The 16252-nt window shown below is 38.8% G+C and overlaps 1 protein-coding gene across 1 annotated transcript in view; it reads left to right on the top strand.

The window, feature by feature from the left end:
- The window catches only part of LOC124279800 (acid-sensing ion channel 4-A-like), a 19558-nt gene extending 3306 nt beyond the window's left edge, over positions 1 to 16252 (top strand). The window contains exons 3-5 of the mRNA XM_046715679.1: positions 13057 to 13215; positions 13375 to 13450; positions 15733 to 16252. Coding sequence (XP_046571635.1) covers positions 13057 to 13215; positions 13375 to 13450; positions 15733 to 15897 — 400 coding nt within the window. The 3' untranslated portion in view covers positions 15898 to 16252. The remainder of the gene's footprint in view (positions 1 to 13056; positions 13216 to 13374; positions 13451 to 15732) is intronic.

The raw sequence follows: 16252 nt of genomic DNA, 5'->3' as shown, positions 1-16252 counted from the left end.
TGTAATGTCCTCTGTATATCTACGTGGGTGAGAATGTAATGTCCTATGTATATCTACGTAGGTGAGAATGTAATGTCCCATGTATATTTTACGTAGGTGAGAATGTTTTGTCCTCTGTACATCTACGTGGGTGAGAATGTTATGTCCTATGTATATCCACGTGGGTGAGAATGTAATGTCCCATGTATATCTACGTAGGTGAGAATGTTTTGTCCTCTGTATATCTACGTGGGTGAGAATGTAATGTCCCATGTATATCTACGTAGGTGAGAATGTAATGTCATATGTATATCTACGTAGGTGAGAATGTAATCTCCTATGTATATTTACGTTGGTGAGAATGTAATGTCCTATGTATATATTAACGTGGGTGAGAATGTAATGTCCCTATGTATATTTACGTGGGTGAGAAATGTAATGTCCTATGTATATTTACGTGGGTGAGAATGTAATGTCCCTCTCGATGTCTACGTGGGTGAGAATGTAATGTCCTGTGTATATTTACGTAGGTGGAATGTAATGTCCTCTGTATATCTACGTGGGTGAGAATGTAATGTCCCCTCTGTATATTTACGTTGGTGAGAATGTAATGTCCCTACGTATATTAACGTGGGTGAGAATGTAATGTCCTATGTATATTTACGTGTTGAGAGAATGTAATGTCCTATGTATATTTACGTGGGTGAGAATGTAAGGTCCCTCTCGATGTCTACGTGGGTGAGAATGTAATGTCCTGTGTATATTTACGTAGGTGGAATGTACTGTCCTCTGATGTCTACGTGGGTGAGAATGTAATGTCCTGTGTATATTTACATGGGTGAGAATGTGATGTCCCTCTGTATATCTACGTGGGTGAGAATGTAATGTCCTCTGGATGTCTACGTGGGTGAGAATGTAATGTCCCATGTATATTTACGTGGGTGAGAATGTAATGTCCTCTGGATGTCTACGTGGGTGAGAATGTTATGTCCTATGTATATTTACGTGGGTGAGAAATGTAATGTCCTATGTATATTTACGTGGTTGAGAAAGAAATGACCTATGTATATCTACTTTGGTGAGAATGTAATGTCCTTTGTATATTTACGTGGGTGAGAATGTAATGTCCTATGTATATCTACGTGGGTGAGAATGTAATGTCCTATGTATATCTATGTGGGTGAGAATGTAATGTCCTATGTATACTTAAGTGGGTGAGAATGTAATGTCCTATGTATATTTACGTTGGTGAGAATGTAATGTCCTATGTATATTAACGTGGGTGAGAATGTAATGTCCTATGTATATTTACCTGGGTGAGGAATGTAATGTCCTCTATGTATATCTACGTGGGTGAGAATGTAATGTCCTATGTATATCTATGTGGGTGAGAATGTAATGTCCCATGTATATTTGCGTTGGTGAGAATGTAATGTCCCATGTATATTTACGTTGGTGAGAATGTAATGTCCTATGTATATTAACGTGGGTGAGAATGTAATGTCCTCTGTAGATTTACGTGGGTGAGAAATGTAATGTCCTATGTATATTAACGTGGGTGAGAATGTAATGTCCTATGTATATTTACGTGGGTGAGAATGTAATGTCCTATGTATATTTACGTGGGTGAGAATGTAAGGTCCTCTCGATGTCTACGTGGGTGAGAATGTAATGTCCTATGTATATTTACGTTGGTGAGAATGTAATGTCCTATGTATATCTACGTGGGTGAGAATGTAATGTCCTATGTATATCTACGTAGGTGAGAATGTAATGTCCTATGTATATCTACGTAGGTGAGAATGTTTTGTCCTCTGTATATCTACGTGGGTGAGAATGTAATGTCCTATGTATATCTACGTGGGTGAGAATGTAATGTCCCATGTATATCTACGTAGGTGAGAATGTTTTGTCCTCTGTATATCTACTTTGGTGAGAGAATGTAATGTCCTATGTATATCTACGTAGGTGAGAATGTAATGTCATATGTATATCTACGTAGGTGAGAATGTAATGTCCTCTGTATATTTACGTTGGTGAGAATGTAATGTCCCATGTATATTAACGTGGGTGAGAAATGTAATGTCCTATGTATATTTACGTGGGTGAGAATGTAATGTCCCATGTATATTTACGTGGGTGAGAATGTAAGGTCCTCTCGATGTCTACGTGGGTGAGAATGTAATGTCCTGTGTATATTTACGTAGGTGGAATGTAATGTCCCTCTGTATATCTACGTGGGTGAGAATGTAATGTCCTATGTATATCTACGTAGGTGAGAATGTAATGTCCCATGTATATCTACGTAGGTGAGAATGTTTTGTCCTCTGTATATCTACGTGGGTGAGAATGTAATGTCCTATGTATATCTACGTGGGTGAGAATGTAATGTCCTATGTATATCTACGTAGGTGAGAATGTTTTTGTCCTCTGTATATCTACGTGGGTGAGAAATGTAATGTCCTATGTATATCTACGTAGGTGAGAATGTAATGTCATATGTATATCTACGTAGGTGAGAATGTAATGTCCTCTGTATATCTACGTGGGTGAGAATGTAATGTCCTATGTATATCTACGTAGGTGAGAATGTAATGTCCTATGTATATCTACGTAGGTGAGAATGTTTTGTCCTCTGTATATCTACGTGGGTGAGAATGTAATGTCCTATGTATATCTACGTAGGTGAGAATGTTTTGTCCTCTGTATATCTACGTGGGTGAGAATGTAATGTCCTATGTATATCTACGTGGGTGAGAATGTAATGTCCTATGTATATTTACGTGGGTGAGAATGTAATGTCCTCTGTATATCTACGTGGGTGAGAATGTAATGTCCCATGTATATCTACGTAGGTGAGAATGTTTTGTCCCTGTATATATACGTGTGTGAGAATGTAATGTCCTATGTATATTTACGTTGGTGAGAATGTAATGTCCTATGTATATTAACGTGGGTGAGAAATGTAATGTCCTATGTATATTTACCTGGGTGAGAATGTAATGCCTCCATGTATATCTACGTGGGTGAGAATGTAATGTCCTATGTATATCTATGTGGGTGAGAATGTAATGTCCTATGTATATTTACGTTGGTGAGAATGTAATGTCCTATGTATATTTACGTTGGTGAGAATGTAATGTCCTATGTATATTAACGTGGGTGAGAAACGTAATGTCCTCTGTAGATTTACGTGGGTGAGAAATGTAATGTCCCATGTATATTAACGTGGGTGAGAATGTAATGTCCTGTGTATATTTACATGGGTGAGAATGTGATGTCCCTCTGTATATCTACGTGGGTGAGAAATGTAATGTCCTCTGGATGTCTACGTGGGTGAGAATGTAATGTCCCATGTATATTTACGTGGGTGAGAATGTAATGTCCTCTGGATGTCTACGTGGGTGAGAATGTTATGTCCTATGTATATTTACGTGGGTGAGAATGTAATGTCCTATGTATATTTACGTGGTTGAGAAAGAAATGACCTATGTATATCTACTTTGGTGAGAATGTAATGTCCTTTGTATATTTACGTGGGTGAGAATGTAATGTCCTATGTATATCTACGTGGGTGAGAATGTAATGTCCTATGTATATCTATGTGGGTGAGAATGTAATGTCCCATGTATACTTAAGTGGGTGAGAATGTAATGTCCTATGTATATTTACGTTGGTGAGAATGTAATGTCCTATGTATATTAACGTGGGTGAGAATGTAATGTCCTATGTATATTTACATCTGGGTGAGAATGTAATGCTCTATGTATATCTACGTGGGTGAGAATGTAATGTCCTATGTATATCTATGTGGGTGAGAATGTAATGTCCTATGTATATTTACGTGGGTGAGAATGTAATGTCCTATGTATATTTACGTTGGTGAGAATGTAATGTCCTATGTATATTAACGTGGGTGAGAAATGTAATGTCCTCTGTAGATTTACGTGGGTGAGAATGTAATGTCCTATGTATATTAACGTGGGTGAGAATGTAATGTCCTATGTATATTTACGTGGGTGAGAATGTAATGTCCTATGTATATTTACGTGGGTGAGAATGTAAGGTCCTCCCTGATGTCTACGTGGGTGAGAATGTAATGTCCTATGTATATTTACGTTGGTGAGAATGTAATGTCCTGTGTATATCTACGTGGGTGAGAATGTAATGTCCTATGTATATCTACGTAGGTGAGAATGTAATGTCCTATGTATATCTACGTAGGTGAGAATGTTTTGTCCCTCTGTATATCTACGTGGGTGAGAATGTAATGTCCTATGTACATCTACATTGGGTGAGAATGTAATGTCCCATGTATATCTACGTAGGTGAGAATGTTTTGTCCTCTGTATATCTACTTTGGTGAGAATGTAATGTCCTATGTATATCTACGTAGGTGAGAATGTAATGTCATATGTATATCTACGTAGGTGAGAAATGTAATGTCCTCTGTATATTTACGTTGGTGAGAATGTAATGTCCTATGTATATTAACGTGGGTGAGAATGTAATGTCCTATGTATATTTACGTGGGTGAGAATGTAATGTCCTATGTATATTTACGTGGGTGAGAAATGTAAGGTCCTCCTGATGTCCACGTGGGTGAGAATGTAATGTCCTGTGTATATTTACGTGGGTGAGAATGTAATGCCCTATGTATATTTACGTGGGTGAGAATGTAATGCCCTATGTATATCTACGTGGGTGAGAATGTAATGTCCTCTGTATATTTACGTGGGTGAGAATGTAATGCCCTATGTATATTTACGTGGGTGAGAATGTAATGTCCTGTGTATATTTACGTGGGTGAGAATATAATGCTCTATGTATATTTACGTGGGTGAGAATGTAATGCCCTATGTATATATTTACGTGGGTGAGAATGTAATGCCCTATGTATATTTACGTGGGTGAGAATGTAATGCCCTATGTATATTTACGTGGGTGAGAATGTAATGTCCTGTGTATATTTACTTGGGTGAGAATGTAATGCCCTACGTATATTTACGTGGGTGAGAATGTAATGCCCTATGTATATTTACGTGGGTGAGAATATAATGCTCTATGTATATTTACGTGGGTGAGAATGTAATGTCCTGTGTATATTTACGTGGGTGAGAATGTAATGTCCCATGTATATCTACGTAGGTGAGAATGTAATGTCCTATGTATATCTACGTAGGTGAGAATGCCTTTGTCCCCTCTGTATATCTACGTGGGTGAGAATGTAATGTCCCATGTATATCTACGTGGGTGAGAATGTAATGTCCTATGTATATCTACGTAGGTGAGAATGTTTTGTCCCTCTGTATATTTACGTGGGTGAGAATGTAATGTCCTATGTATATCTACGTAGGTGAGAATGTAATGTCATATGTATATCTACGTAGGTGAGAATGTAATGTCCTCTGTATATCTACGTGGGTGAGAATGTAATGTCCTATGTATATCTACGTAGGTGAGAATGTAATGTCCTATGTATATCTACGTAGGTGAGAATGTTTTGTCCTCTGTATATCTACGTGGGTGAGAATGTAATGTCCTATGTATATCTACGTAGGTGAGAATGTTTTGTCCCTCTGTATATCTACGTGGGTGAGAATGTAATGTCCCATGTATATCTACGTGGGTGAGAATGTAATGTCCCTATGTATATTTACGTGGGTGAGAAATGTAATGTCCTCTGTATATCTACGTGGGTGAGAAATGTAATGTCCTATGTATATCTACGTAGGTGAGAATGTAATGTCCTATGTATAACTACGTAGGTGAGAGAATGTTTTGTCCCATGTATATTTACGTGGGTGAGAATGTAATGTCCTCCTGTATATTTACGTGGGTGAGAATGTAATGCCCTATGTATATTTACGTGGGTGAGAATGTAATGCCCTATGTATATTTACGTAGGTGAGAATGTAATGTCCCTCTGTATATCTACGTGGGTGAGATTTTTAATGTCCCATGTATATTTAGGGGTGGGTGAGAATGTAATGCCCTATGTATATTTACGTGGGTGAGAATGTAATGCCCTTTGTATATTTACGTGGGTGAGAATGTAATGTCCTCTGTATATCTACGTAGGTGAGAATGTTTTGTCCTCTGTATATCTACGTGGGTGAGAATGTAATGTCCTATGTATATCTACGTAGGTGAGAATGTTTTGTCCCTCTGTATATCTACGTGGGTGAGAATGTAATGTCCTATGTATATCTACGTGGGTGAGGAATGTAATGTCCCATGTATATTTACGTGGGTGAGAATGTAATGTCCTCTGTATATCTACGTGGGTGAGAATGTAATGTCCTATGTATATCTACGTAGGTGAGAATGTAATGTCCTATGTATAACCACGTAGGTGAGAATGTTTTGTCCCATGTATATTTTACGTGGGTGAGAAATGTAATGTCCTCTGTATATTTACGTGGGTGAGAATGTAATGCCCTATGTATATTTACGTGGGTGAGAATGTAATGCCCTATGTATATTTACGTAGGTGAGAATGTAATGTCCCTCTGCATATATCTACGTGGGTGAGAATTTAATGTCCTATGTATATTTAGGTGGGTGAGAATGTAATGCCCTATGTATATTTACGTGGGTGAGAATGTAATGCCCTTTGTATATTTACGTGGGTGAGAATGTAATGTCCTATGTATATTAACGTGGGTGAGAAATGTAATGTCCTATGTATATTTTACCTGGGTGAGAATGTAATGCTCTATGTATATCTACGTGGGTGAGAAATGTAATGTCCTATGTATATCTATGTGGGTGAGAATGTAATGTCCTATGTATATTTACGTTGGTGAGAATGTAATGTCCTATGTATATTTACGTTGGTGAGAATGTAATGTCCTATGTATATTAACGTGGGTGAGAATGTAATGTCCTCTGTAGATTTACGTGGGTGAGAATGTAATGTCCTATGTATATTAACGTGGGTGAGAATGTAATGTCCTGTGTATATTTACATGGGTGAGAATGTGATGTCCCTCTGTATATCTACGTGGGTGAGAATGTAATGTCCTCTGGATGTCTACGTGGGTGAGAATGTAATGTCCTATGTATATTTACGTGGGTGAGAATGTAATGTCCTCTGGATGTCTACGTGGGTGAGAATGTTATGTCCTATGTATATTTACGTGGGTGAGAATGTAATGTCCTATGTATATTTACGTGGTTGAGAAAGAAATGACCTATGTATATCTACTTTGGTGAGAATGTAATGTCCTTTGTATATTTACGTGGGTGAGAATGTAATGTCCCTATGTATATCTACGTGGGTGAGAATGTAATGTCCTATGTATATCTATGTGGGTGAGAATGTAATGTCCTATGTATACTTAAGTGGGTGAGAATGTAATGTCCTATGTATATTTACGTTGGTGAGAATGTAATGTCCTATGTATATTAACGTGGGTGAGAATGTAATGTCCTATGTATATTTACCTGGGTGAGAATGTAATGCTCTATGTATATCTACGTGGGTGAGAATGTAATGTCCTATGTATATCTATGTGGGTGAGAATGTAATGTCCTATGTATATTTACGTTGGTGAGAATGTAATGTCCCATGTATATTTACGTTGGTGAGAATGTAATGTCCTATGTATATTAACGTGGGTGAGAATGTAATGTCCCTCTGTAGATTTACGTGGGTGAGAATGTAATGTCCTATGTATATTAACGTGGGTGAGAATGTAATGTCCTATGTATATTTACGTGGGTGAGAATGTAATGTCCTATGTATATTTACGTGGGTGAGAATGTAAGGTCCCTCTCTGATGTCTACGTGGGTGAGAATGTAATGTCCTATGTATATTTACGTTGGTGAGAATGTAATGTCCTGTGTATATCTACGTGGGTGAGAATGTAATGTCCTATGTATATCTACGTAGGTGAGAATGTAATGTCCTATGTATATCTACGTAGGTGAGAATGTTTTGTCCTCTGTATATCTACGTGGGTGAGAATGTAATGTCCTATGTATATCTACGTGGGTGAGAATGTAATGTCCCATGTATATCTACGTAGGTGAGAATGTTTTGTCCCTCTGTATATCTACTTTGGTGAGAATGTAATGTCCTATGTATATCTACGTAGGTGAGAATGTAATGTCATATGTATATCTACGTAGGTGAGAATGTAATGTCCTCTGTATATTTACGTTGGTGAGAATGTAATGTCCCTATGTATATTAACGTGGGTGAGAATGTAATGTCCTATGTATATTTACGTGGGTGAGAATGTAATGTCCCATGTATATTTACGTGGGTGAGAATGTAAGGTCCTCTCGATGTCTACGTGGGTGAGAATGTAATGTCCTGTGTATATTTACGTAGGTGGAATGTAATGTCCCTCTGTATATCTACGTGGGTGAGAATGTAATGTCCTATGTATATCTACGTAGGTGAGAATGTAATGTCCTATGTATATCTACGTAGGTGAGAAATGTTTGTCCCTCTGTATATCTACGTGGGTGAGAATGTAATGTCCTATGTATATCTACGTGGGTGAGAATGTAATGTCCTATGTATATCTACGTAGGTGAGAATGTTTTGTCCCTCTGTATATCTACGTGGGTGAGAATGTAATGTCCTATGTATATCTACGTAGGTGAGAATGTAATGTCATATGTATATCTACGTAGGTGAGAATGTAATGTCCCTCTGTATATCTACGTGGGTGAGAATGTAATGTCCTATGTATATCTACGTAGGTGAGAATGTAATGTCCTATGTATATTACGTAGGTGAGAATGTCCTTTGTCCTCTGTATATCTACGGGTGAGAATGTAATGTCCTATGTACATCTACGTAGGTGAGAATGTTTTGTCCCTCTGTATATCTACGTGGGTGAGAAATGTAATGTCCTATGTATATCTACGTGGGTGAGAAATGTAATGTCCTATGTATATTTACGGGTGAGAATGTAATGTCCTCTGTATATCTACGTGGGTGAGAATGTAATGTCCTATGTATATCTACGTAGGTGAGAAATGTAATGTCCTATGTATAACTACGTAGGTGAGAATGTTTTTGTCCTATGTATATTTACGTGGGTGAGAATGTAATGTCCCCTGTATATTTACGTGGGTGAGAAATGTAATGCCCTATGTATATTTACGTGGGTGAGAATGTAATGCCCTATGTATATTTACGTAGGTGAGAATGTAATGTCCCTCTGTATATCCACGTGGGTGAGATTTTAATGTCCTATGTATATTTAGGTGGGTGAGAATGTAATGCCCCTATGCATATTTACGTGGGTGAGAATGTAATGCCCTTTGTATATTTACGTGGGTGAGAATGTAATGTCCTCTGTATATCTACGTGGGTGAGAATGTAATGTCCTATGTATTTTTACGTGGGTGAGAATGTAATGTCCTATGTATATTTACGTGTGTGAGAATGTAATGTCCTATGTATATTTACGTTGGTGAGAATGTAATGTCCTATGTATATTAACGTGGGTGAGAATGTAATGTCCTATGTATATTTACCTGGGTGGAGAATGTAATGCCTCTATGTATATCTACGTGGGTGAGAATGTAATGTCCTATGTATATCTATGTGGGTGAGAATGTAATGTCCTATGTATATTTACGTTGGTGAGAATGTAATGTCCTATGTATATTTACGTTGGTGAGAATGTAATGTCCCATGTATATTAACGTGGGTGAGAATGTAATGTCCTCTGTAGATTTACGTGGGTGAGAATGTAATGTCCTATGTATATTAACGTGGGTGAGAAATGTAATGTCCTATGTATATTTACGTGGGTGAGAATGTAATGTCCTATGTATATTTACGTGGGTGAGAATGTAAGGTCCCTCCGATGTCTACACGTGGGTGAGAATGTAATGTCCTATGTATATTTACGTTGGTGAGAATGTAATGTCCTATGTATATCTACGTGGGTGAGAATGTAATGTCCTATGTATATCTACGTAGGTGAGAATGTAATGTCCTATGTATATCTACGTAGGTGAGAATGTTTTGTCCTCTGTATATCTACGTGGGTGAGAATGTAATGTCCTATGTATATCTACGTGGGTGAGAATGTAATGTCCTATGTATATCTACGTAGGTGAGAATGTTTTGTCCCTCTGTATATCTACTTTGGTGAGAATGTAATGTCCTATGTATATCTACGTAGGTGAGAATGTAATGTCATATGTATATCTACGTAGGTGAGAATGTAATGTCCTCTGTATATTTACGTTGGTGAGAATGTAATGTCCTATGTATATTAACGTGGGTGAGAATGTAATGTCCTATGTATATTTACGTGGGTGAGAATGTAATGTCCTATGTATATTTACGTGGGTGAGAATGTAAGGTCCTCTCGATGTCTACGTGGGTGAGAATGTAATGTCCTGTGTATATTTACGTAGGTGGAATGTAATGTCCTCTGTATATCTACGTGGGTGAGAATGTAATGTCCTATGTATATCTACGTAGGTGAGAATGTAATGTCCCTATGTATATCTACGTAGGTGAGAATGTTTTGTCCCTCTGTATATCTACGTGGGTGAGAATGTAATGTCCTATGTATATCTACGTGGGTGAGAATGTAATGTCCTATGTATATCTACGTAGGTGAGAATGTTTTGTCATCTGTATATCTACGTGGGTGAGAATGTAATGTCCTATGTATATCTACGTAGGTGAGAATGTAATGTCATATGTATATCTACGTAGGTGAGAATGTAATGTCCTCTGTATATCTACGTGGGTGAGAATGTAATGTCCTATGTATATCTACGTAGGTGAGAATGTAATGTCCTATGTATATCTACGTAGGTGAGAATGTTTTGTCCTCTGTATATCTACGTGGGTGAGAATGTAATGTCCTATGTATATCTACGTAGGTGAGAATGTTTTGTCCTCTGTATATCTACGTGGGTGAGAATGTAATGTCCTATGTATATCTACGTGGGTGAGAATGTAATGTCCTATGTATATTTACGTGGGTGAGAATGTAATGTCCTCTGTATATCTACGTGGGTGAGAATGTAATGTCCTATGTATATCTACGTAGGTGAGAATGTAATGTCCTCTGTATATTTACGTTGGTGAGAATGTAATGTCCTATGTATATTAACGTGGGTGAGAAATGTAATGTCCTATGTATATTTACGTGGGTGAGAATGTAATGTCCTATGTATATTTACGTGGGTGAGAATGTAAGGTCCCTCTGATGTCTACGTGGGTGAGAATGTAATGTCCTGTGTATATTTACGTAGGTGGAATGTAATGTCCTCTGTATATCTACGTGGGTGAGAATGTAATGTCCTATGTATATCTACGTAGGTGAGAATGTAATGTCCTATGTATATCTACGTAGGTGAGAATGTTTTTGTCCTCTGTATATCTACGTGGGTGAGGAATGTAATGTCCCTATGTATATTACGTGGGTAAGAATGTAATGTCCTATGTATATCTACGTAGGTGAGAATGTTTTGTCCCTCTGTATATTTACGTGGGTGAGAATGTAATGTCCTATGTATATCTACGTAGGTGAGAATGTAATGTCATATGTATATCTACGTAGGTGAGAATGTAATGTCCCTCTGTATATCTACGTGGGTGAGAATGTAATGTCCTATGTATATCTACGTAGGTGAGAATGTAATGTCCTATGTATATCTACGTAGGTGAGAATGTTTTGTCCTCTGTATATCTACGTGGGTGAGAATGTAATGTCCTATATATATCTACGTAGGTGAGAATGTTTTGTCCCTCTGTATATCTACGTGGGTGAGAATGTAATGTCCCATGTATATCTACGTGGGTGAGAATGTAATGTCCCATGTATATTTACGTGGGTGAGAATGTAATGTCCTCTGTATATCTACGTGGGTGAGAATGTAATGTCCTATGTATATCTACGTAGGTGAGAATGTAATGTCCTATGTATATCTACATAGGTAATGTCCTATGTATATTTACGTGGGTGAGAATGTAATGTCCTCTGTATATTTACGTGGGTGAGAATGTAATGCCCTATGTATATTTACGTGGGTGAGAATGTAATGCCCTATGTATATTTACGTAGGTGAGAATGTAATGTCCTCTGTATATCTACGTGGGTGAGAATGTAATGTCCTATGTATATTTAGGTGGGTGAGAATGTAATGCCCTATGTATATTTACGTGGGTGAGAATGTAATGCCCTTTGTATATTTACGTGGGTGAGAATGTAATGTCCTCTGTATATCTACGTGGGTGAGAATGTAATGTCCTATGTATTTTACGTGGGTGAGAATGTAATGTCCTATGTATATTTACGTGTGTGAGAATGTAATGTCCTATGTATACCTACGTAGGTGAGAATGTGATGTCCTCTGTATATCTACGTGGGTGACGATGTGATGTCCTCTGTATAGCTATGTAGGTGAGAATGTAATGTCCTCTGTATATCTACGCGGGTGAGAATGTTAACGTAAGGGGGCAGACACATCAATAGAACAGCGCGCCAGTTAGCCCTGTGCGAGGATTCTTAATTTAGGTTACCGACACCGTCGTTTGTTTTCTGCCTTAGATTAATCGTAATTATCCTTAGAAAGTATTACATTTGGCATCTTAAAAAAGAAATACATTTCGCTCTACCACCATGTATAGTGTAATAAAGCACACTTTCGCCCTGAACTATTATAACGTTAAAGCACTCGGACGCACGTGTCCTCGTGCTTTAACTATAATAGCTCAGGGCGAAAGTGTGCTTTATTACACTATACATGGTGGACGCAAGCGTCCTCGTGCTTTAACTATAATAGTTCAGGGGGAAAGTGTGCTTTATTGCACTATACATGGTGGTAGAGCGAACTGTATTTCTTAAATGTTTTATGTATATGTACGTGGGTGAGAATGTAATGTCCTGGGCATACCAGCGAGGGTAAGAACACCCCCCGAGATCGTTAGCTGTAGCATTTACCGTGAAATGAACTGTAGCCGACCACGAGTTGTCCACGGATTATATCCCTCGGTGCTGTTGTAGAAAGTGATTGTAGCGCTACGGTAACTCCCATACCTTAACATACACTTAAGATGATTTGCTCCATGAACATTCCAGAGACGAATCGTACCAGCAGGAAATCTCGGCATCCATGTGGCCCGCGGCAAACCACATCCCCAAACTGGCAGAATCTTTCGTGTCTCAGCTGATCGCAAGCGGCAGGAAGGTGCCGATCAGTGAAAGTTCTTCTGCTACAGAGAAGGAGGAATTTTTCAGGTTACACTGCATCTTATAGTTTATGATTTGGACATTACGTCAATTGATTCCTTGTTTCCTTAAAGGAAACTCCCATCTCACGGAACCCGCAACACCATATTGAACTGTTTGTATTGTAGTCCCCAGAATGTCATTTAGATTGGGTTTTTTTCTTTTCAGGCGGAATGTAATGTCTGTGAACATTTTCTACAAAACGCTTAACTATGAGAAGATTGAGACAAGACCAGCGTATGATGTAAGTACAGCTTCCTTTCTCTACGACTATACATGGTAGGTTACATATGTGAGTTGGTTAACACGACCTGAACATCGGAGAATATAATTTGGCAAGCTCGTCGTGTGTGTTGCTGAATTTATACTGCTGCAATATAAGCTAAACATATGTCCTCCCTGTCAGTGTTCCATTGTCTGAAAATAGAATCTCACGACTCAGAAATCGATATCACTTAATTTACGACTAATTTCCTGGTTATATTCCAGTAGGAGGGTCTGATGTCATTATCATAACATTTCTCGTCCCAGAGGAAGAGTCTGTTGTCTGATGTCAGTATGAGTATATCTCCTCCTGTCTGTATTCCAGTGGAAGAGTCTGTTGTCTGATGTCAGTATGAATATATCTCCTCCTGTCTGTATTCCAGTGGAAGAGTGTTGTCTGATGTCAGTATGAGTATATCTCCTCCTGTCTGTATTCCAGTGGAAGAGTCTGTTGTCTGATGTCAGTATGAGTATATCTCCTCCTGTCTGTATTCCAGTGGAAGAGTCTGTTGTCTGATGTCAGTATGAGTATATCTCCTCCTGTCTGTATTCCAGTGGAAGAGTCTGTTGTCTGATGTCAGTATAATTACATCTCCTGTCTGTATTCCAGTGGAAGAGTCTGTTGTCTGATGTCAGTATATTTACATCTTGTGTCTGTATTCCAGTGGAAGAGTCTGTCGTCTGATGTCAGTATGAATATATCTCCTCCTGTCTGTATTCCAGTGGAAGAGTCTGTCGTCTGATGTCAGTATGAATATATCTCCTCCTGTCTGTATTCCAGTGGAAGAGTCTGTTGTCTGATGTCAGTATGAGTATATCTCCTCCTGTCTGTATTCCAGTGGAAGAGTCTGTTGTCTGATGTCAGTATAATTACATCTCCTGTCTGTATTCCAGTGGAAGAGTCTGTTGTCTGATGTCAGTATGAATATATCTCCTCCTGTCTGTATTCCAGTGGAAGAGTCTGTTGTCTGATGTCAGTATGAATATATCTCCTCCTGTCTGTATTCCAGTGGAAGAGTCTGTCGTCTGATGTCAGTATGAATATATCTCCTCCTGTCTGTATTCCAGTGGAAGAGTCTGTCGTCTGATGTCAGTATGAGTATATCTCCTCCTGTCTGTATTCCAGTGGAAGAGTCTGTTGTCTGATGTCAGTATGAGTATATCTCCTCCTGTCTGTATTCCAGTGGAAGAGTCTGTTGTCTGATGTCAGTATAATTACATCTCCTGTCTGTATTCCAGTGGAAGAGTCTGTTGTCTGATGTCAGTATATTTACATCTTCTGTCTGTATTCCAGTGGAAGAGTCTGTCGTCTGATGTCAGTATGAATATATCTCCTCCTGTCTGTATTCCAGTGGAAGAGTCTGTTGTCTGATGTCAGTATGAGTATATCTCCTCCTGTCTGTATTCCAGTGGAAGAGTCTGTTGTCTGATGTCAGTATAATTACATCTCCTGTCTGTATTCCAGTGGAAGAGTCTGTTGTCTGATGTCAGTATATTTACATCTTCTGTCTGTATTCCAGTGGAAGAGTCTGTTGTCTGATGTCAGTATGAGTATATCTCCTCCTGTCTGTATTCCAGTGGAAGAGTCTGTCGTCTGATGTCAGTATGAGTATATCTCCTCCTGTCTGTATTCCAGTGGAAGAGTCTGTTGTCTGATGTCAGTATGAGTATATCTCCTCCTGTCTGTATTCCAGTGGAAGAGTCTGTTGTCTGATGTCAGTATGAGTATATCTCCTCCTGTCTGTATTCCAGTGGAAGAGTCTGTTGTCTGATGTCAGTATGAGTATATCTCCTCCTGTCTGTATTCCAGTGGAAGAGTCTGTTGTCTGATGTCAGTATAATTACATCTCCTGTCTGTATTCCAGTGGAAGAGTCTGTTGTCTGATGTCAGTATGAGTATATCTCCTCCTGTCTGTATTCCAGTGGAAGAGTCTGTTGTCTGATGTCAGTATGAGTATATCTCCTCCTGTCTGTATTCCAGTGGAAGAGTCTGTTGTCTGATGTCAGTATAATTACATCTCCTGTCTGTATTCCAGTGGAAGAGTCTGTTGTCTGATGTCAGTATGAGTATATCTCCTCCTGCCTGTATTCCAGTGGAAGAGTCTGTTGTCTGATGTCAGTATGAGTATATCTCCTCCTGTCTGTATTCCAGTGGAAGAGTCTGTTGTCTGATGTCAGTATATTTACATCTCCTGTCTGTATTCCAGTGGAAGAGTCTGTCGTCTGATGTCAGTATATTTACATCTCCTGTCTGTATTCCAGTGGAAGAGTCTGTTGTCTGATGTCGGCGGACAGGCAGGGTTGTGGCTGGGCTTCTCCCTCCTCACGCTGGGTGAGATTCTAGAGCTGATCGCGGACGTTGTCATCCATGTTGCCACCAAAGTATGTCAGCGGGATCAAATCAAACCGTTCACTCTGCATCGCTAAGATCACTTGCTGACTTCGACGGGGCTTAATGCCCGCCAAAACTTTCCTCACATACCAGGGATGATCTACAGCACAACAATCAGATAATCTACGTCTTCTATTCTCCCTGACATACGATACCTCTGTGTGAATAACAGACGTCAGATGAGTTTTGTAATAGGGCAATCAACAGGGTTCTAGATAGGAGTGAGCGACGCATTCAGAGGACAAGTGTGAAATCTGTATTTCGAAAACTAAGAAACTAGAAGTTTCGACAGCAACAATAATAACGTTGTGTACACACTTTGTCGTTTCTGGCAGCCATGGAAGCTAGACTCAATCTGCATTACCATGGAAGGAATATTTCGGTGATGCT

The sequence above is a fragment of the Haliotis rubra genome, unplaced genomic scaffold (genome assembly GCF_003918875.1).
Source record: "Haliotis rubra isolate DU_JTF1 unplaced genomic scaffold, ASM391887v1 Scf257, whole genome shotgun sequence".
NCBI classification, from domain to species: Eukaryota; Metazoa; Mollusca; class Gastropoda; order Lepetellida; family Haliotidae; genus Haliotis; species Haliotis rubra.
This window is presented reverse-complemented; position numbering and strand designations above follow the sequence as displayed.